This window comes from Crocuta crocuta, unplaced genomic scaffold (genome assembly GCF_008692635.1).
Source record: "Crocuta crocuta isolate KB4526 unplaced genomic scaffold, BGI_CrCroc_1.0 scaffold36, whole genome shotgun sequence".
Taxonomy (NCBI): domain Eukaryota; kingdom Metazoa; phylum Chordata; class Mammalia; order Carnivora; family Hyaenidae; genus Crocuta; species Crocuta crocuta.
The window spans coordinates 3,979,151-4,000,533 of NW_027532203.1; the positions used below are offsets into that span (position 1 = coordinate 3,979,151).

A 21,383-nucleotide genomic window follows, 5' to 3' on the forward strand; every position below is an offset into this window, starting at 1 on the left:
ATCACATGGTTCCAGACACTTCTTTGTGTCAAGGTCAGCACTGTAATTACTGCAGAGATCAAGCTCCCCCCAGCCACCACAGTTCAGGAGTGATAATGCCTTCCTAAAACGAAGTCCTCACATTGGAATAGTACTGACATGTTTTGCGAGGGAATTTCATTGACCTAACCCCTCGGATTGTCACATCTCCGCTCAGGACCCACTCCGTGGACCTGTGGCCGTGTGCGTGCAGGGCCCCGTACTGGCTCGATGCGCCCCTGTCACCACCTTAAAACGCCTAATACCTTTTTTAATAAGGGGTCCTGCATTTTCAGTCCTGCCAATGTTACATGATGTGCTGAATCCGTAATCATGCCAAGGAAAGAACTTAAAGCCCAGAGAAGAAGGGGAGCTAGTAGGTGGTCATTTCAACTAAAACCTCATTTCCGATTCTAAACTCAGAGGACTTTACACTAAGCTACCTTCTGCCATAAAAACTTGAAATTTGTAAGGAAGTTTTAAAGGTCCTTGTAGCACAAAATACAATTATATGGCAATTCTAGAAGCAAAGCAATTACACAGCGATTTAAATGGAGCCTCTTTTTGTTTATAAAATTTTAAATTGTGCTTAGTCTCGTGTTACTTACACCAGTTTTTTCTTTACATATGAAGTCAAAGAAGGTCGTTTCAATGACATATATGTATGTATATTCATGCATTGGCATGCATAGCTATGGCTGCCATATATTATCTTCACTATTATACATTATTTGTTAGTCTGTGTTATCTAGCTTGATCCTCACAACATCCCTGTAAAACTTAATGAGGTAACATATGCCCCATTTTACAGTTCAGTAAAGTGAGGTTCCCTATCCAAGTAACTCAGTTAAAAGTGGCAGTGCCTGCGGCAAAGGAAACAATCCACAAAACTAATAGGCAACCAACAGAATGGGAAAAGATAGTTGCAAATGACATATCAGACAAAGGGTTAATATCCAAAATCTGTAAGGAACTCACCAAACTCCACACCCGAAAAACAAACAACCCAGTAAAGAAATGGGCAGAAGATACGAACAGACACTTCTCCAAAGAGGACATCCAGATGGCCAACAGACACATGAAACGATGCTCAGCATCCCTCCTCATCAGGGAAATACAAATCAAAACCACACTGAGATACCACCTCACGCCAGTCAGAGTGGCTAAAATGAGCAAATCAGAGAACTCTAGATGCTGGCGAGGATGTGGAGAAACGGGCACCCTCCTACACTGTTGGTGGGAATGTAAACTGGTACAGCCCCTCTGGAAAACAGTGTGGAGGTTCCTCAGGAAACTAACAATAGAACTCCCCTATGACCCAGCAATAGCACTGCTAGGAATTTACCCAAGGGATACAGAAATGCTGATGCATAGGAGCACATGTACCCCAATGTTCATAGCAGCACTCTCCACAATAGCTAAAACATGGAAAGAGCCTAAGTGTCCATCAACAGATGAATGGATCAAGAAGATGTGGTTTATCTATACCATGGAATACTACATGGCAATGAGAAACAATGAAATCTGGCCATGTGTAGCAACATGGATGGACCTTGAGGGTGTTATGCTGAGCGAAATAAGTCAGGCAGAGAAGGACAAATATCACATGTTTGCACGTTTAGGAGGATTAGGAGGAACTTAAGGGAGGACCGTGGGGGAGAAAAAGGGGGGAAATGGTGGGGGAGAGGGAAGGAGGCAAACCATGAGAGACTCTTGAATGCCGAATAAAACTGAAGGCAGATGGGGTTCGGGGGAAGGGGAAGGAGGTGATGAGCATGGAGGAGGCACTTGTGGGGATGAGCACTGGGTGTTATGTGGAAACCAACTTGACAATAAACTATTTGTTAAAAAAAAAAAAAAAAAGAAGAAGTGGCAGTGTCTGAATTTGAATCCAGGTCTTGAGCGGCCCAGGCTCCCTCCACGTCCTCACTCCGCCGTCACAGCGTGGGCTGCGGTCATTCCCGAGCCGGTGCCGCGAAAGGACCCTCTGGCCACCCGCACAGGAAGCGCGTCTCCCGCCGCCCTTACCCGGAAGTGTGTCCCTCCCAGGACTGCAGCGGCGGCACCCGGAAGGTCCGTCTGCACCGTCAGTCCTTCACACTCAGGTGCTGTGTCCCAGCAAGTCCACCCTGTACAACACAAACACGCCCCCGGCAGGGAGGCAGGGCCCTGCCTGGGACTCACACTCAGCTCAGCTCCTGTTCCTGTCGAGCGAGGAGGAGGACTCACAGGGACTCACAGTGGACGGGGGTGGCGGGGAGGGCATGTTCTGGAAGGCAGCACTGAGCCAGGGGCGGGACCAGCCAGATGCTGAGGAAGAGACCCTGAGGCCAGCAGAGGGCAGAGGGCGACTGGGGGAGCTGGATCTGAGCACAAGGTTCTTACTCAGTTTGCTTTGATTTGTTCCTTCTGCACAAGTATTTGATTGCCTAGGAGCTTCTGTCCTTTTTTCCTTAACAAATCTGTAGAATTTTTGAGCTGAAGGTGGCCGCAGGGATTAAGTTAAAGCCCAAGCCCTTCACCTCCAGACTGAGAAACTGGCCGGTGACTTGCCTGAAGCCACCGCCTGTTAGAGACAGGGCTGGGGCTCCAGCGGGGGCCCCCCATCAGCACCCTGGGGAGTACAGCGAGGTGGACCGGCCCTGAAGGACTGGTGATTCCTGCCATCGTCAGATGATGTGGGGCACGCCCAGCAATCCCGTGGTTGAAATGTCTGGAAGGGCAAGAATTTAGCCTGTCTCCTGAAAACACCCAAGGGAGCCTCCAGATGTTCAGTTTTATGCTTAGCAGAAAGAGTCAAGAGAAGACAGGGTCTAAGTAAGTAAAAGACACTTGCCGTCAGTGAGATCCTTGATGGACTGGTTGATCTGACCTTTCGTTTCCTCCAATTTCTCTTTGAAGTCAACGGTTTCCATTTCCTTTGCATAGGGTCTCTTCGTAGAGCTGACAAACTCCTGAAAAACATTCAGCTCATAAAATCACAAAACATCTAAAGTCCGTAGTCAAACCACTGCGTCCTCCCACAATGCCAACGAAATTAGGGTTTGGAAAATATCCAGGTGGGTGAGTACCCTTTCAAAATCTGTAAACACTGTACATGGAAACTTCATGTGGAAATCAATGAATGTGCTTCTTATAAAGTGTTTCATTTCTCCAGTTCTAAGACAATTACCTATTATTAACTGCCTCTCTCAATGTAGCAGCAGCTTTGGAGGAAAGAAAGAAACATTATGCCACAACAATTATAATATGAATTCTAACTTGGAAATAATTCAAATGTATATTTTATACTTATGTATCGATATATCTTAGAACAGAAGAAATGTACAGAAAAGAGAACTCTGTGAGCAGAAAACTCCTAGGCACTGAAATTCACAGACGCTAGAGATTTCTTGCCACTGAAAGTATGGTTCAAGGACCAAGAGCCCCGTATCATCTGGAATCTTACTAAAATGCAGATTCTTGGGGCACATGGGTAGCTCAGTCAATTAAACATCCAACTTTGGCTCAGGTCATGATCTCAAGTGTTTGAGCCCCGCATGGGGCTCTGTGCTGACAGCTAGGAGCCTGGAGCCTGCTTCAGATTCTGTGTCTCCCTCTCTCTCTGCCCCTCCTCCCTCTGGCGCTCTGTCTCTCTCTCTCAAAAATAAGTAAACATTTAAAATTTTTTGAAAAAAAGAAATGCAGACTCTCAGAACATGCATTTTAACAAGATCCCCCCTCCGCCCCCTGTTATTCTTCCCACATTTAAGTTTGAAACCCAGCCCTGTAGAGAACGTGGTGGGGATTCTGTTGCATATGCCTGGTAAAAATGCAAAACCCCAAGTCCCATCCCTATTGAGTGACCTGAAGTCAGGAATTTGCACTTTTCACAAACACACTAGTAGTTCTGAGGCAAGTGAGCCCCCCCCCCCTTGTTTGTTCTGTTACTGGTACATTGCAAGTGATATCCACTTGAACATTTTTTACACTTTAAAACTTTCTTTAAACAGTCTTTTAAAAAAGTTCTTTCAACTCCAAGTGTGGTTGAAATAATTCAAGATGTTGAATGGAAGTTCAACCAAATGAAACATATCTGATTAAACGTCCTAAGCACAGAGGACCCCCTGAATTTCTTCCGAGCAGACAGCCTCAGCCACTTTGTACCTGTGAGCTGTAGCCCAGCCTTGGGACTGCGTGTTGCCATTGACTGAGAGAACGGGGCGCCCCAGAGCATCAGAGCCTCACTGAATTAAGACACCTCCACAGTCCTCACCGCTGGCACAAAAGGTATTCAGTATCTCCTTAAGGACCACCTAAGGAGCTTTCAAAAATGTTTCCATGCTCAGACCCCAGCTCACATCTCAGTATTTTTTTTTTTTTAATTCTCTAGGTGAGTGTTGGAAAAAAAAAAAATAAGGCTGTGTATATACGTCTTCAAGTAAGAAAAAAGTTACAACATGGGCGTGTGGGTGGCTCCGTCGGTTAAGCATCCGATTTCAGCTCAGGTCATGATCCCAAGGTTCACAAGTTCAAGCCCTGTGTCAGGCTCTGTGCTGACAGCTCACAGCCTGGAGCCTGCCTCAGATTCTGTGTCTCGCTGTGTCTCCCTGTCTCTCTGCCCCTCTTTCATTCACGCTCTGTCTCTCTCTCTCTCCCTCAAAAATGAATAAACATTAAATTCTTTAAAAGAATAAAGTTACAACAATTATCTCGTGATGCATGTCCTCAAAAGATCTCAACCAGAAAAACAGCTACTTTAGATATTAGTAAAAGTATGCTAAAATATTTAACTGGCAGTCTACCTTTTAGATTTGGAAAGCTTGTAATTTCGACCAGGCAATCACAAACTGAATCAAGTCTTTACTACTAAAGTAGAGAAGGAAGGTTTACGTAGTAGTCCAGGATGCTGGCTACATGTTTCAAATACAGACTTTAAAAATATTATGATCTACTCTGGGATCAAATTTAAGGATACTGCTGTATACTTTATACGATTCCTTCAAGAAATAGCTGAAATTAAATACCTAGAGCTACCTTGTATAGATACCCACACGACCAGCCAAGTAAAACAAACAAAACCAATTTGTGACTGATGAAAACCGTTAATTCATTTTTCTCATTGATTTGAGGAACATCAGGAGAATACTGTGTGCATAAACAAATGAAGTGGGGAACTTTAAAGAGAACTTAAAAAGTCCATCCAGGCCATTTGCTCTGCTGTTTAAAAACCCGCCTCAAAATATCCACAAGCCCTAGCTGACTCAATGGCTTACCTACACCAGCACACAGGTATCAAAAAAAGGAAAATTCCATACATTTTTGGACCCCCTCACCTACCCCCTTAAGTAAGCCCCCCAACACTGTCTCTCCGTTGCTGTCCTGCCTACAGTGTATCAATCAACTTCTATCTCCTTTGTTCTGCCTCCATGAATTTTCACCTCCCTCCCAGGCCAGCCTCCGTCTGATTGGGTCACCCCACATTTGGTGCCCCCCATCTGATCAGGAGACCCCCACACTCCCCACTAAGACTGATTTATTTTAATAAGCCTGAAATCACAAATGAGCATCTTAGAAGTGGATTTCACTGAAAACAACGTGGCGGGTGTAACCGCGTGAAAAGTGCCACTCCCGGTAAAAAGTTGAAATGTGCAAATTGCTTTAACCCACTTACTGTAGAAGGATTCAGAGACTTGTCCACGTAGAGCCGTTTGATCAGTTTCAGGGAATAAAAGGAACTGAGTTTGTTTACATCCGATGTTACTGTTTGAAATCCAAAGGGGACATCTTTGATATTTTCAAAATGAAGGACCTGTAAAGAGAAAAACAACCCATTACCCACCAAGCATTGCCTCTTCCCACTCTAGTGGGTACAGGACCACTGTCAGCTGCCTCGGGGGCTCCGAACCTCCCTGCTCAACCGTCCTCCTAAAGCAAGGCTTCTCAACCTGAGTATCACTGACATCGGGGCTGGGCAACCTTGGGGGGTAGGTGCGGGGTGCAGTCCTGGGTAACCTTGGGGGGTAGGTGCGGGGTGCAGTCCTGGGTAACCTTGGGGGGTAGGTGCGGGGTGCAGTCCTGGGTAACCTTGGGGGGTAGGTGCGGGGTGCAGTCCTGGGTAACCTTGGGGGGGTGCAGTCCTGGGTATTGCAGGATGCTTAGCAGCATTTCTGGCCAACTAGGTGCCAGTAGCACCTCTTCCCCCATTTGTGACAACCAAAACTGTCTCCAGGCCTGGCCAATGTCCCTAGGTGACAGGGAGAGGACCGTCCCCAGGTGAGAAACACTGCCCTAACGATACTCTTCTCTTTACTCCACTGTGGGGGGAATTTTGCCCTTTCTTCAAAATGATGCGTCTCGTGCTCAGAGCAAGGGCTTTCTAAACATGAGAATGAGTGAGGCAGGGGTACAATTTCTATCCAAAATATTTGTTACTTTTTTAATATTTATTTATTTTTGAGAGAGAGAGAGAGGGGGAGAAAGAGAATCCCAAGCAGGCTCTGCGCTGTCAGGGCAGAGTCCTACATGGGGCTCGAACCCACAAACTGCAAGATCATGACCTGAGCGGAAATCAGGAGTCAGACACTCAAGCGACTGAGCCACCCATGTGCCCCTTCCTCTCTAATTTAGACACAAGAAAAGAGAGATTAGTATCAAGAGAGACAATCATTAGGCAGATAACAGATTCAGGGATAGAGGGGTCTCTAGCCAGGGTCTCTCTGGCCCCAGCAGTCGCTCCAGCCATGAGCCGATGCATCACTGGTGGTAGGCGGCTGTCGCAAATGGTGGGCAGCCCCGGTGGGCTACAGCCAGCCAGCCTCGCCTTCGAATCCCAGCCCGTACCCACCAGGGACGCAATCTTGCCCAGCTCTGCAGAGCCTCCCTTTCCCCTCTGTAAAATGGACTGAGAATACCTACTTTTCTGAGCTGTTATGATCACTGCCGACATTATATAGAAAACATCTAAAACATCATATGGAGTTGAGACATTAACGACGAAATTATGAAGTGGGGTTTGTAAGCAAACGGCCAAGAATTCTTGAGACGTTTCTGGTGCAAACAGGTCATTTTAATAAGCACGGGGACAGGACCCGTGGGCAGAAATTGCTGCACTGGGGTTGTGAGGAGTGACTGATCGTATACTTTTAAATTTAGAGGGAGGGAGGAGAGAGATAAAGTAAGTTTCTAAGGAATTGTGAAGCAAGGCTCTCAGGACCTTGTGGGGCTAGCTGCCATTGAGATGAGGTTACTTTTAGTTTTCAATGGCACATAAACATTAAGACACTAAGGCAGCCAGGAGTCTCTGAGGAAGGTCACACTCTGCATGTTTCACGCCCACGTTCCATGGGCCACAAGCTGTAAGGAAATTTAATTTAAGCTACATGTCTCTTGCCTTTGTTTCCCTCATCAGTTAGTAGTTATTCTTATAGTTATATTCTAAGCCGCTTAAAACTATGAGGCTGGGGCACCTGGGAGGCTCAGTCGGTTAACCCTCTGACTTCAGCTCAGGTCATGATCTCGCGGTCCGTGGGTTTGAGCCCCGCGTCGGGCTCTATGCTGACAGCTCAGAGCCTGGACCCTGCTTCCAATTCTGTGTCTCCCTCTCTCTCTGACCCTCCCCTGCTCACGCTGCCTCTCTCCCTCTCTCTTTCTCTCTCTCTCTCTCTTTCTCAGAAATAAATTTAAAAAACATAAAAAAAAACCCTACGATTCTATCTTCTAGAAGAGGCCCCTTCTATTTTGTTCCTAACTTTGCTTTCATTCCAACCAATAGCCCAACGGCTCTTGTGTTTCATGGTGCCCTAAGACATGATGTCAGCATAAGGTGATTCTCTCCTGACTCCTGAGTCATAATAACTGCTTTGATGCCACACCCCAGGTAATGTCACTAAATGGGCACATTGTGCCCAAGACTCTCAAATCCTCAGCACTGCAGCGTCACACTGGCTGGTCCAAGGGAGCACGTAGCTCTCATGCCTAATGACAGGTAAAAAGATAAAAAAAATTAAAGAACCCTGGTAACCATTGCCAGGGGACCAATTGCAGGTACTGAAAAGAGCTTTATTATTATTACTGAGAGCAGACCCACCACCGGGAAGGTCTCTTGACCATCCCTTCTCTCGTGGGAAATGAGGAAGGCGAAATGGGGTAGGAATTGAGGGGTGGGGTAGTCAAGGACAGAGAAGAGACAGCTCTTCTTCCCACAATCGAGGCTTCTTTTCCAAGCCCCACTCAATTTCAAGTGTAAATTCTTCATCCTGACCCAAATAATATTTTGTGGGTTACACTTTGCAGGGATTTATGGATATAAGAAGGTGTCCCTTTATTTCAAATGCTTGTGAGTTGATAGATAAACTAAAATAAAGGTGAGTGAGCATAGAAAATGTAGCAATATGGAAGATCACCTCATTTGAAGGTCTAAGAATTTTACAAAGCTAGGTAGTCAACCATAGCCAGAAAGAGACTCAAAAAAAAAAAAAATACACCACACACATATACATATAACTATATACATATACGGGGGAGATAGGGGGACATCAATTTAGTTCATTCTTCTCAAATAGGATACTCAAGTCCCAAGGAGTATTCTGAAACCTAAGGAAGCACAACCCATCTTCTAATTTTTATCCTTGTTACTTGAAGGCAGAAACAAGTTTTTAAGTGATTTCTATTCCAACATAAGGGTAGATCTATTTATCTAATATGGATATATTATGGGTAGAATATATCAAAGAGTAGAATGCAGTTGAGTCTGCATCTTAAAATAAAGCATGATGCCATAAATATATTTCACCCCTTAGACAGGGTATCTGCAGTGGCATGTTTAGCAAACACCATCTTGATTGATTCTTACAATGTAACAGGTAGACTCACCAAAGGCCACTTGTTAGTATAAATATTGTGATTGCCTAGCAAGCAGGTCCCCAGGTTGTCCATTACAACATAGTACTTGTAAGTGTGGGTTGCAGGACAGATTAATGAATTTTCACATTTAAGGATAGATTAAGGGGCGCCTGGGTGGCTCAGTCGGTTAAGTGTCCGACTTTGGCTCAGGTCACAATCTCGCGGTTTGTGAGTTCGAGTCCCGTGTTGGGCTGTGTGCTGACAGTTCAGAGCCTGGAACCTGCTTCCGGATCTGTGTCTCCGTGTCTCTTTGTCCCTCCCCTGCTCGTGCTCTGTCTTTCTCCCTCTCAAAAATAAATAAACATTTTTTAAAAATTTAAAATAGATTAAGATGGTGAGGGAAATGGCATAATTCTCAATCCTGAGTAATTTTCTCCAAGAGCCCCCATTCATTTTCCCTGGGCGCTGTCTTTGTGTTCTGATCAGTCTGTTCCCACCCAAAGCAGAAACAAGGTAGGGAGCTTACCTGTCCAATTTCATTTGCTGTGTCACCTTTGGTGCCTACTTGAGCAAGTGACAGAGAGGTGGAGAGACAGATCGGGGAGAAGAGGACATTGCCCGCTGGCTCCTTTTCACACAGTTGTTTGAACAGGTCAACTGCAAAAGCTGAATTTGCCAGTTGTAGAGCGTCCATTGTGGGCCTGGAGCAAAGCACAAGGCTGAGGTTATTTCTAAAGTGTCTTTAAGGTGTTCTCCACTGCATTCTGCCAATGCAGCTGAATTCTAGTCAGAGTAATGGTCGTGGGTAGAAGAGAGGAAGGAACTTTGAGTAAATGCAATTTTAAAAGCTTATGGTGAAAAAACCTCTGGGAAAATGTCCTAAAGTCTGAGTAAGTACATGAGATCCTCTGTGTGTCCAGCTCTGCCCAGAGTCTCCAAATTCAGGCCTACTCAGCCCCAGAGGCCATTCTCAGGAGTCACACCTCTTGCTCAGCAAGTAGACAGAACATTTGACAGCACTGATCAAAATCAGTTGGTTTTAGGGGACCCTGGGTGGGTCAGTCGGTTGAGCATCCAACTTTGGTTCGGGTCATGATCTCACAGTTTGTGAGTTCGCGCTCCACATTGGGATCTCTGCTGTCAGTACAGAGCCTGCTTCAGATCCTCTGTCCCCATCGCTCTCTGCCCCTCCCCCACTGGCTTGCATACGTGCCCGCACTCAAGCTCGCTCTCTCTCTCTCTCTCTCTCTCCCTCTAAAATAAATTTAAAACTCAGTCGGTTTTATTTACCCATTTTTTTTCAATTAAGATTTAGGTTAAACCATACAAAATTGACATTTTTTTCAGATGAAAAGCAGTCAAATCATAGCAGTTTGTATGGTTCAATTTAATATTTAGTAAGTGTTGTGGGTTATGGGTTGAATTGTGTCCCCCAAAAAGATACGTTGAAGTCCCACTCCTGGGTACCTACGAATGTGATCTTATTTGGAAATAAGATCTTTGTAGATTTAACCAAGTTGAGGTCATTAGGGCGGTCCTAATCCAATATGACCGAGATCCTTGTAAAAGCAGGAGAAAGGACTGGAGACAGACATGCACAAAGAGAAGATGGTGTGAAGACCAGGAAGAAGGCCACATGACAACAGAGGTAGGGAGTGAACGGATGCTTCTAGAAGCCAAGGAACACCAAAGATCACTGGCAACACCAGAAGCTAAGAGAAAAGCATGGAACAGACTCTCCCCCACGGCTTGTAGAGAGAGCAGGGCCCTGACGATACCTTGATTTCGGGCCTCTCCAGCCTGGGAGAATACATTTCTAGTGTTTTAAGCCACGCAATTTGTGGTACTGTGTTGTAACCGCTCTAGGAGACTCATACAGTCAGTCATACTTCGGGGGCACCCAGAACACAGCAGTAGTCAACAAATGCAGCTATTAATGTTTTTGTTGTGAGTACCACACCTACAGTGTGGAAGACACTACACAAAAGGTTATAAGGATCAACAGAGTCCCTCCTCCTCTGAGTCTGCAATCTCTGCAGGCAGATATGTAGACAAGTGGAATGTGCAGCTCCCGTGCCATGTGAGCAGTGTAACAAATAATATGGGCTAAATATTTCAAATATTCAATATTTGAAAATGATTTCAGCTAAAAATATGGGGCCTGGGGAAGTGGAGACAATGGCGAGTGGGCACCTAGTCCTGTCTGAGGATTCTTATTCTCTAAATGATGTCCGGAGGCCCCTGGCAGTTCCGAAGACCCTTTCAGTGGGTCTGTGAGGTCAAAACCACTTTCAGGAGCAGCTGGCTGGCTCAGTCGGTGGAGCATGCGGCTCTTGATCTCGGGGGTCGTGAGGTCGAGCCCCTTATTGTGCACAGAGATTAAATAATTGTCTTAATTTCATCATAATTTTTAGATATTGTTTCTTTCCATTGTCAATCTGTCACAAATACGCAGCAGAGTTTTCCAAAGTCTGTGTGATGTGTCTTTTATCAAACCAAATGTTAAAGCGATTTGAAGAAATGAAGAAACAATGTCACTCTTCCGCCTCACCCCTTTTCCTTTAGAAAACAATTGTTTTTCATAAAAATAGGTTATTCGTGTTAATAGGTAATGGTTATATTACTGTTATTTTTAATAAATGAGTAAGTAAATATTTCAAAATTTCTCCAGTTTTAATTTTGAATTCGGTAAGTACCGATAGATATAATTAGCATTTAAAAAGAAAAAGAACTCTTTGGGATCCTCGGTAATTTTTAAGAGCTTAAAGGCATCTTGAAATTGCAAAGTTTGAGAACTGCTATTCTAAGAAACGGTCTGCCTATGGTCTACCTAGCTGTTCAATCCAGTCATTACTGATCAAGCCTGAAGGCACCTAACTGAAAGAGGCAGGGACAATCCTTTCTTGACCAGAGCTGAGCTGCATGGACTGTTCAGCCTCTGCCTAAGCCAGGACAGGATTTTCTAAGGGACCTAGAAGGATATTACTATCCCTGGCAGATAATGCACAGGCCAAGTCTTGAAGCATCTCCCAAAGCCATTGGGCACTGTGCGGCCACACACAGAGACACAAAGAGCAAACTTGACATTGGAAGATTTCTGAGAGGACCTGCTCCCTGGCATCAAACTATCATGACTCAAGACAGAGGGCTTCCTTCCACCAGGACCTAAACAGGTGTTAGAGTCAATGCATGGATAGGATCTCACTTGTGTACCTTATGCCTGAACACAAGTTCAAAATTCAAAGATGGGAGAAGAAGACCAAGGAAGGGACCCCTGCTCTTGAAATTGGTTTTCAGAATCTGCCTTTTATGGGACATGTGGCTTGGATGTAGGATGGATTCAAGAAGATTATAATGTATCTTAGAGTCTGTAAAAGCAAATTCATAAGCAAAAAAAAAAAATGTTTTGTTGACCCATTCATGCTTGCTGGTCATCTCCAATGACTTCTTCGTCCTTTGTTTTATGTCCCCAATAAGAACAGTTAAGTGAACTTAGGTCCGTGTTCCAAAAACCTACTACAAGATAACCTTAAATCTTACATTTCTTTGGGGCCCCAGACCTTCTCCTCTCCCTGGAGTGGGATCTGCTCCAGATGACAGTGCCCTCCCAGGCAAAGTAGCTCAACATCAGGTGTATGGAGGGAAACGAGACAGAAATGGAAGCATGCAGGGTGTTTTGACCAGTACATCCACCAGGAGGAAATTTTTTAAAAACTCTACAAAAGGTGTGGAGAATTCACATAACAGACTCTCAGAACATGAAGTCTGGCTTTCTCCAGCAGCAAATTTAACAATGATGGTGCTGAGCTCATCAACAACTAAAATTCAACATGAGTCATTTCTCCATCAAAAAGAGATGCCTAAGTGAGCTATTTCTTCACCAAGAGAGAAGCCTAAAACCCAAGTTATTGCAAACTTCTCAAAGCTTTTACAACTTGAAGCCTAATCACGTTAATAATAATATGAAAACATATGAACTCTGCTTGAACAAACACCGGTAGTTCTTCCCAGCATGTATTTCCTACCCTCCAAGAAGAGAAATTAGAATAATTTTGCATAATCGATAACAAACTTTACTTTTAAAGTGTGATCTCCTCTGTGTATTTAAGGCCTTAGAGTAATCTGTTAAGGGAATTTTGACTGCAAACGTCTAGAAGTGGATGAAAGGGTAAGGAAATGTTCATTTTACCATATTGTTCAAATGAAACACTATTCATTCACCCTTTATAGCATTTGAAGATAAATTTAGTCTAAATGGTTCTATGCAAGTACAAGATGATGGTGGTTTTTAGTACAGTTGATTACACAATATAATTAACGCCGTGTTGCAATTCAAGGCTTAGATTTCCAGTCCCTGATGGAAAAATGTAAATCAGTACAGGTCTAACAGCGGAGGCTTTCCCAAAGGGGCAGACCCTCCCTTTCAAGAGTCTGTTCCTTTGCATGAAAGTCCTCAGTGTATGAGTCCAAATAGGTGTGCCTTCTTATCTGTGTGCTGACTAGCTCCTTCTCAGAAAATTTTCCCACGCCCTGGGGAAGGTCATACAGCCTTAATATCTGAGGTCCTAGAGAACGCAACATTGTTTGATGCTTGACGAAGGAGGCAGAAAATGTGTGTACGCGAAAATTGTTGTAGAGGCAAACAATCACCAAGCAAGCAATCCATCAGATAGTGCATGGTAAATCTGATCACCTGCTTGGTGATTAGTACCAGCAGACATAAAAACGCTTAAGGCCGATCTGGTCTGCTGTAGTTCCAAGGGATGACTTTGGCCACAGCCGTTTGCCACCTCACTGTGCTGTAAGACAAAACGTGCAAACAAATCCCAGCAATTTACCAATACAAGCCCAGGAAAATGCATCAGGTCTTACACGGACCATTTTGCACAGCTAATGCTATAAAAAGTATGGGTTCAGGAGTAGAGGTTAGCAAGTCCTGCATGATAAAAGTACGTGTCTAATGACCTGTGTTCAGAGTGCTAAAATCACTGCAATTTTTTTGTTTTACTTTTCACTTGGTCACAGAGAGAACTTCTGTCATTTTCATGAAAACCTTCTGACAATTATAACAAAAAGGAGAATTTCCATTACAGCTCCAACGTAGGAAACATTACATCTTGTAGTCACTTAAATGTTTAAAAGGCACTTTTGCTTTAACCAGAGAAAAGTGAGATGGAAATTTAAGTCATAAATACAAATGCAACAAACAAAAAGTTGTAAGAATTTATTGCGAGGTTCTCCGTTGTTTGTGTTATATCCTAAAATCACAAACCTTTAACGTGGGGCTGGATGTTGGAAAGGATCTAGTCTGGCTCCTCCTCTTCATGTCACAGTGAGGAAAGGGGAGTGGGCAGAGATGAAGTGACTGTCCCGGGCCACCCACACAGGGAGGTGAAAGTGGCAAAACCGGACTTTCATTTCCACCAGCTGCCAGCCGGTTACTTCCGACCACACCTCATCACCTACCTTCTCTGTAATTGTGCCTCTGCTGGTATGTGTTCTCTCGCAGGCCTATGGAGTTCCAAAAATTCTACAAGGGCTGAATTACCCTCTTTTGAGATACCAAAAGACTTTGCATATTTTTTTAAATCAACAAAAAACTTTGTTTTCCCATTTTCAAGGAAGTTCCTGTTCTCTTTCTGCTATTTACAGTGTAAGTCATTCATTTGATATTGCCCCCATTTAATAAGTATGAACTGAGTACCTAATGTGTGTCAGGCACCGAGCTAGACACTAAGGAGCCACAGGTGAACACACACTTGGTTCCTGCCTCTGAGGAGCTGTCATGTGGCATGACACGTGTGATGGTGCGGTCAGCGTTTGGATGGGGCACAAGTACTTTGGGGGAGACAGCTCACTCACAGAAAAATCTTAGTGAGGTCTCCTCAGAATCAGTTCCATCCAACTAAGTCCCACCAAAGGTGAGTCCTAAAGTCTAAGTTGGAGTTAGTCATGCAAAATGTGTGCCACAGAGAACGGACCCAATTCTGAGAGCGCAAGTAAGTCCCAAATGAGAAGAGGCACATGTTCTAGGATGTAAGCAGGGTCACTGCGCTCACTTCTCTAGACCTATAGCTGGTCACTGGCCCCTGCATAACGATTCCTAAAGTTTCTTTTTTTTAATTTTTTTTAACGTTTATTCATTTTCGAGAGAGAGAAAGAGAGTGTGAGGATGAGTGGGGGAAGGGCAAAGAGCAATGGAGACAGAATCCGAAGCAGGCTCCAGGGCTCTGAGCTGTCAGCACAGAGACTGATGTAGGGCTTGAACCCACAAACCATGAGATCACAACCAGAGCCAAAGTCAGACACTTAACCGACTGAGCCACCCATGCACCCCAAGATTCCTAAAGTTTTTAATGCATCTAAGCCAATGGTCCTTAAACTTTTCATCTGTAGATCATTCTGGATGAGATAAAGGCCTTATGGACAGGTCGACCATATGCCCCATTTTGCCTGAGACAGTCCTGATTTATCTGTGTTGTCCTAACATTAGCAAGAGCACCCCTTTCCCTCTCAAACATGCTGTATTTGAACAAGATAAGTTCACTCTACCAACAGATCCATTCTGCTCTGCATAAGTACACACGCACACACACGGCAATGTACATAGCTTTTTCAATCCTTAACAACTAACTTTTCACTTTGTCAGGTGAAATCATTTAGTCTAGCCTGCCTCAGTTTACAGATGAAGAAAAATGTGGTGAACAACAACAACAAAAAAAACTCTTAAGTATTTGGGATAGCCAGTCCCTAGGCTACATCTTGACAAACCTTGCCTGTAATAACTGCAGTGGAGAACGCCTAAAAACCCAATCTCTGCTGTCTGCATTCACGAGAAGAAAAAGTCAGAGCCGGATTAAGAAAATAGGAGATCTTGCAGTTTCTGCAGTGTGAAAGAATATCATGAGGATTAAATAAAGTCAGGAAATGAGTAGGTGTGTGTGAAAAGTGCTTTGTCAGCAGGAAGGGATAACGCAGCTTTAGTAATAAGGTCGATGGCTTCATTGCCAATGGCGGGGAGCCCCTGCCCTGCTCAGATACTCTGTTGAGAAGGCTGATCTTGACCGCCGAGCCTTCCCACTGCTGCCTAACAGTAAACTAGAGTCAGGCTTGCTGCACCAGAATGACCAAAATTGCACCGACGGCATACCTTCAAAGTCAAGCAGAGGGATCAAAGTGGCAGAATTGAAGGGATTAGGGAAGGAAAGAAATATACTGCTGAGTCATCCGAAGAATGCCTTTCTTCAGGCAGGCTTCCATCTCTCCACCCATCAAGGAACCCATCCAACTCTTGCAAATACTGGTGGGGACTGAGATTTGGGACACACCAGATTCTATTCAAAACCTCTTTGGTGACGTAGGGGTGAAAAGTTAAGGGTACCTGTGGAGTCGTGGAAAAGTCCACAAGCTGTGAGTTTGAAGGCCTGCATTCTATTTCATCTCCCTACTTAGAAGCCTTGTGACTTTGGACACCACTTCAGCTCTGAACCTCCACTCGTCATCCACAAGTAAAGGGCTGAGCCACAGTGTGGCTAAACCCCTCAGCTCTGCAGATCTCTGTGTAATCTGATTACAAGCCAGCCGAACAGCCCAGTTTCTTAAATTGATCTTTAGTATGATACACTTAAATAAAGCCGTAAAAACCATAGTGTCTATCAGGAACAAACCATGAACTGGCCCGTTTGAAAAGTTGCCCAAGAACTTACATTGGAGGNTCAGGTCATGATCTCATGATCCGTGGGTTCGAGCCCAATGTCAGGCTCTGTGCTGGGCATTGAGCCTACTTGGGATTCTCTCTTTCCTTCTCTCTCTGGCCCTCCTCTGCTTTCACAGGCACATGCTCTCTCTCTCAAAAATAAATATTTTTTTTTAAAAAAAGGAAGAACACATACTTGAAATATGTAAACTGTTACAACTGTCCTGAAACCCTGAAATAGGGAGACAGAATACTCTCCGCCCAGAAGAACGTGGTTGCTAGTAAGTGAACAGTGACTGGACGCTTTAAAATGCCAAAAAGAACTAAACGCTCATCCAACCAGGAAGGTGAGCCAGACTCTCAAACGTCTTCGCAGTCTCTCCAGGTTTTCAGCACCTCACCCTTCCTGAAACTAGTGTTACAAAATTCATTCTGAATTCCCAGGCACGGCTGAAAATATCCTCAGAAATACTTTCTCCTCCGGAAATCACTGCTGCGCTGCCCCACCACCACCACCCCCCAAACCTCCTAGCCACGTTCCATCTTCACATTCAGACTTCATCCCACTCAGCGATTTTGCTCCCTACCTGGCATTCCTGGTTCCCAAAGCACCAAGAGCTCAAAGTGCTGCCCCTGTGGCAGCCCTACAGCCCACAGCCTAACCTTGACAATAACCATCATGGCGACCGGCCTCACCACCTTGAATCTGCGCAAATAATTATTTTGTTTCAAGAATCTCCCTGAAAAGGGAAACCGCTGGCCCTGCTCCCGCGCTTTGCTCACCTGAAGTCACAGTTATCCTGGAAAATGCACAGCAGGGGAAAGGAACACAAGAGCCTCCCAAAGACCTTGATGTAGGAGCAACCCTCCGTGGGGCAGAGGCAGGGCTGGCTCCCCGAGCGGGTACCACTCCCTCTGTGACCACTCCCAGCCTGCACTCCGGCTCTTACTCACGCCTCTTGGCAGCTGGTCTATGATTGAAAAGAAAATGATTCAGGCTGAAGTTGCTGTTGTCTGCACAGCCTCCAAAGGCCTCCGACATGCTGGGGCAGGAAGGGCTTTGGTGGATCCTGCCTCGGGCTAAATACGTACATACATTCATAAGGGCAGGCCTGGTAAGCCACGTGGGACCAGAAGGTGAAATATGATATGAAGTAAAGGAATAGGTGACAGTCGTAATGATTCATGTTCTCAAATAGGGTGGCGCCCGAAAAGCTCCCTAGCCTCCACCTTTCCACGTAAACGGGGGTAGCTCATTCTGCTAGATGCCAAAGAGGTGCTCCCTATTAAACAGGACGGCGATCACAAAAGAAGAAGGCATAGGAATTAAGCAAAGAATGCTTAGCAAAGTATGTAATACCAAGTTGATAGAAAATGCTTGATGAAGTTCCCAATGATTAAGATTACGCAGCTTTGCTCTCTGCGGAGCCTACTCATTGCACATTCCAGATTTCCTGCCTTCCTGCGGCTCCTTCTTTCAGTGGGACCTACACCCATCCTATCAAATCTGTTCTCTGGAAAGTACCTGAGACTCAGCCATTTGTTTCTCCACTGTGCTCACCTAAGATTCCCTATGGTTCATTTACCCTTAGCATCTATTTATTGTACAGTCTTTTCCGACTACAAGAATCTTAATGATAAAGATATAGAGAACCTTAGCGATGAATCACCAAGCCCCATTCATTTTTGTAACACCAACTTGTTATGGACTTGATACACAGTATGCAGTCAATAAATGCTTGTCTAAATGAGTGAGAGCACCTCATTTTGCTAAACTAAGTTTGACTGAGAGCTTCCTTTCCCCCAATCCCTGGTGATTATTAACCAGGATCAAAGTCATAAACCAAATGAGTTGAACTCTGAAAGGAGCATCACAAGTGCAATTGGAGGTAAGAAGTTCATAAGAGGGTGATGTGGGCAGGAAGCCTCTCAACAATTACACTCCCCAGCTGTAGTGGGTTTAGGGGCAGAGTCACACATTTTAGAAACTTACTGTACCATTCAATGCTTGACATAGGCTAGACAAAGTGCTTAACCTCTCCAGCCTCAATGTCCTCATCTGTGAAATGAGACACACGTGTACCTGAAGACACAACGCATGTGAAGTGTCTGGCATTTGGGTGTGCTCCCTAATGATGGTGGATGTGGTTTTACCACTCTGCCTATTCCTCAAGTAGACACGGGATCAGAATGGCCAAAAGGCTGGTGCAGGCTATACACATCTTATTCACTACAGTAACTTACTGAACAGCTGCTGTCTGCTTGGCCACCGTGACCCCAAAGATTTTAAGAGACTTGTGCTCAAATCAGAGAGCTTTGTCCACTTTCCCTTTTGGTGTTTGAATTCCCTCTGTAACACTTTCACTGAATGCTTGTCAAACCTGGACCGAACTGCTTCCAGTGACGGGCGCCTGGAGGGCTCAGTCAATTAAGCATTTGACTTCAGCTCAGGTCCTGATCTCATAGCTCATGAGTTTGAGCCCTTCATCAGGCTCTGTGCTGACAGCTCAGAGCTTGGAGCCTGCTTCGGATTCCGTGTCCCCCTCTCTCTCTCCCCCACTTCCCCAGTTAAGGCCCTGTCTCTCTGTCTCTCAAAAATAAATAAACATTTAGAACATTTTTTTTAAGAAAAAAAGAAATAGTTCCAATGACAGGAATTTAGCAATGCCCAAGGAAGCCCAAGCATAATTCTGACTGTTGGAAATAAATATTTCATTGAAAATATTTAGTGGAAAATAATACCTGTTTGTAAGAAGCACCATTTGCTCTATAATTCCCCAAATAATCTATAATCTTCTCTCCCTTTTATTTGCCTCAAACACCATGTTATTTGCTGTGCATTACAGAGTACATATTTGGAGTGGGGGGGGTGTAGAGAAGAAACATAGCTTAAAGAATGAAGTTTCCATTCGGTCATCATACAATTTTATCAAACATAATTTTCTCTAGTTCAACAAAAGCAATCATCAGCCCAAATATTTAATAACCTAGGAGACTGTTTTTTTGGTGTTTTTTTCTTACCTGTAGGCTGAAACACGGCAAACATTATAACCTGATTACTCAGCATTTTGACTGAGGGAGGGCTTGACACACCCGGCCACTCCCAGGAGCTTCTCAAAGGAGCTTTGTTATAGCACGCTTAAAATTACTCTGTCTGTCTGTCTCTCCCTCTTTCTTCTCTTCCAAGAAGATAAATTTCAGCCACAAACTCTTGAGTACGCTCCCCAGATACCTACAAATCATCAGTGGTTTCTTTTTTTTCACTGCTGGTGGGTATGAGTCCCATTGAAGCACATGACAGTTCTGGCGTCTCCCAGAGAAACAGAAGACCGTGCACATTGCCAGCTACTCACAGAATCACACAATAATGCCCCTTACCCCCACCTGCTCAATGATGACCATCACCTCTTTTCCACATGTGGAGACACTGAATCGGGAAGGTTAAGGCAACTTCACCTTAGAGTTTCTGACTGAGATAGAAAAAAAATGTATTCAAAACCCCAGATGTGGAACCCTTCACCCAAACTATGTCCATTTCAAGAATCCAACAGCTTAACATGCTTTCGTGCCCAACTTATCAATATCTGGTGTCTGAGAAGCCTAAAATTCAGTCTAGAAGAAATTTTATATTAAATGATAGTCTGTAAGGGGCGCCTGGGTGGCTTAGTCGGTTAAGCGTCCGACTTTCGCTTGGGTCATGATCTCGGGGTTCGTGGGTTCGAGCCCTGCGTCGGGCTCTGTGCTGACTGCCAGTTCAGAGCCTGGAGCCTGTTTCAGTCTGTGACTCCCTCTCTCTCTGACCCTCCCCTGCTCACGCTGTCTCTCTCTCTCTCCTAAAAATAAAAAAAAAATGATAGTCTGTAATGGAAAACCACTCACATGAAATTTCTACTAAGATGCAAACTTACAGGGGGGAAAAAAATAAACACCTAACACTAATGATGTTAGTAAAAAAGTAAAGGGTAAAGCAGGACTAAGCAGAATTTAGCAGAGTTTAAGTCTGTGGTTTAAGCAGAGTTAAACCACAACCAAATAGTATAAGTGACACAATCCTTAATACTGAGTGTTAAGGTATATCCAAGCAGAAAATTCAATATCAAATCACTTACATTCGGTTGATGGATGTAGGAGAAAAGAAGGTGACAGTGTGGGAAAGAGAATTCAGTTCATCTTGGAGTCGATTCTAAGCCACACTCCAGGGCTCAGCATTAATCATCAGCGAGAAACCTAGCTTCTCCGGGCCTCAGGCTCCTGCGACGTAAAAAGGAGGGAGAGGTTGGAACTATTGTACTAATGTTCCTTTTAGATGTAAAGGTCGGAGAGTGAAATTTACCTTTACCTATGTGGGGCTCAATACGGTGTCTTTTTAATACTTTTAATATCCATCTCCTTTGACCCAATCATACAGCTTTTAGAGATGTTTTTTCAGGAAATAATTATAGGGGCGCCTCAGTGGCTCAGTCAGTTGAACGCCCAACTCTTGACTTCAGCTCAGGTCATGATCCCAGGGTCATGGGATTGAATCCCACATCGAGCTCCAGGTTGAACCTGCTTGGAATTCTCTCTCTCTCTCCCTCTCTCTCTCTATCTCTCTCCCCTGCTTGTGTTCTCTTTCTCTAAAATGTAAAAAAAAAAAATTTTTTTAATAATAATTTAACAGTAATTATTTCTGGCTGATGAAACTGCAAGTGATTTTCTTTTTCTTTCCATACTTCCCTGTATCTGCCAAACTTTCTAAAATCAGCATATGTTATTTCTTGTGATTAGAAAGTTACGTTTCTTGACAAGTTACTTTCAAAAATGCTATCTGCCACAACTGGATCCTTGCATAATAAATCTCTGGTTG

At 44.4% G+C, this 21,383-nt stretch overlaps 1 protein-coding gene and 1 long non-coding RNA gene across 2 annotated transcripts in view; one reads left to right on the forward strand and one right to left on the reverse strand.

Moving 5' to 3' along the window:
* The window catches only part of SERPINB5 (serpin family B member 5), a 24,001-nt gene extending 6,553 nt beyond the window's left edge, over positions 1–17,448 (reverse strand). Inside the window, exons 1-4 of the mRNA XM_077777616.1 lie at positions 17,321–17,448; positions 9,368–9,542; positions 5,672–5,809; positions 2,855–2,972 (exon numbers count right to left, since the gene is read on the reverse strand). Of these exons, the coding sequence (XP_077633742.1) occupies positions 2,855–2,972; positions 5,672–5,809; positions 9,368–9,535 (424 nt within the window). The 5' untranslated portion in view covers positions 9,536–9,542; positions 17,321–17,448. The remainder of the gene's footprint in view (positions 1–2,854; positions 2,973–5,671; positions 5,810–9,367; positions 9,543–17,320) is intronic.
* LOC144242629 (uncharacterized) lies at positions 7,928–16,487 on the forward strand. Its single transcript, XR_013338400.1, has 2 exons — positions 7,928–7,984; positions 15,491–16,487. It is a non-coding gene; the product is annotated as an uncharacterized LOC144242629 (long non-coding RNA).
* Positions 17,449–21,383: the final 3,935 nt, after the last annotated feature.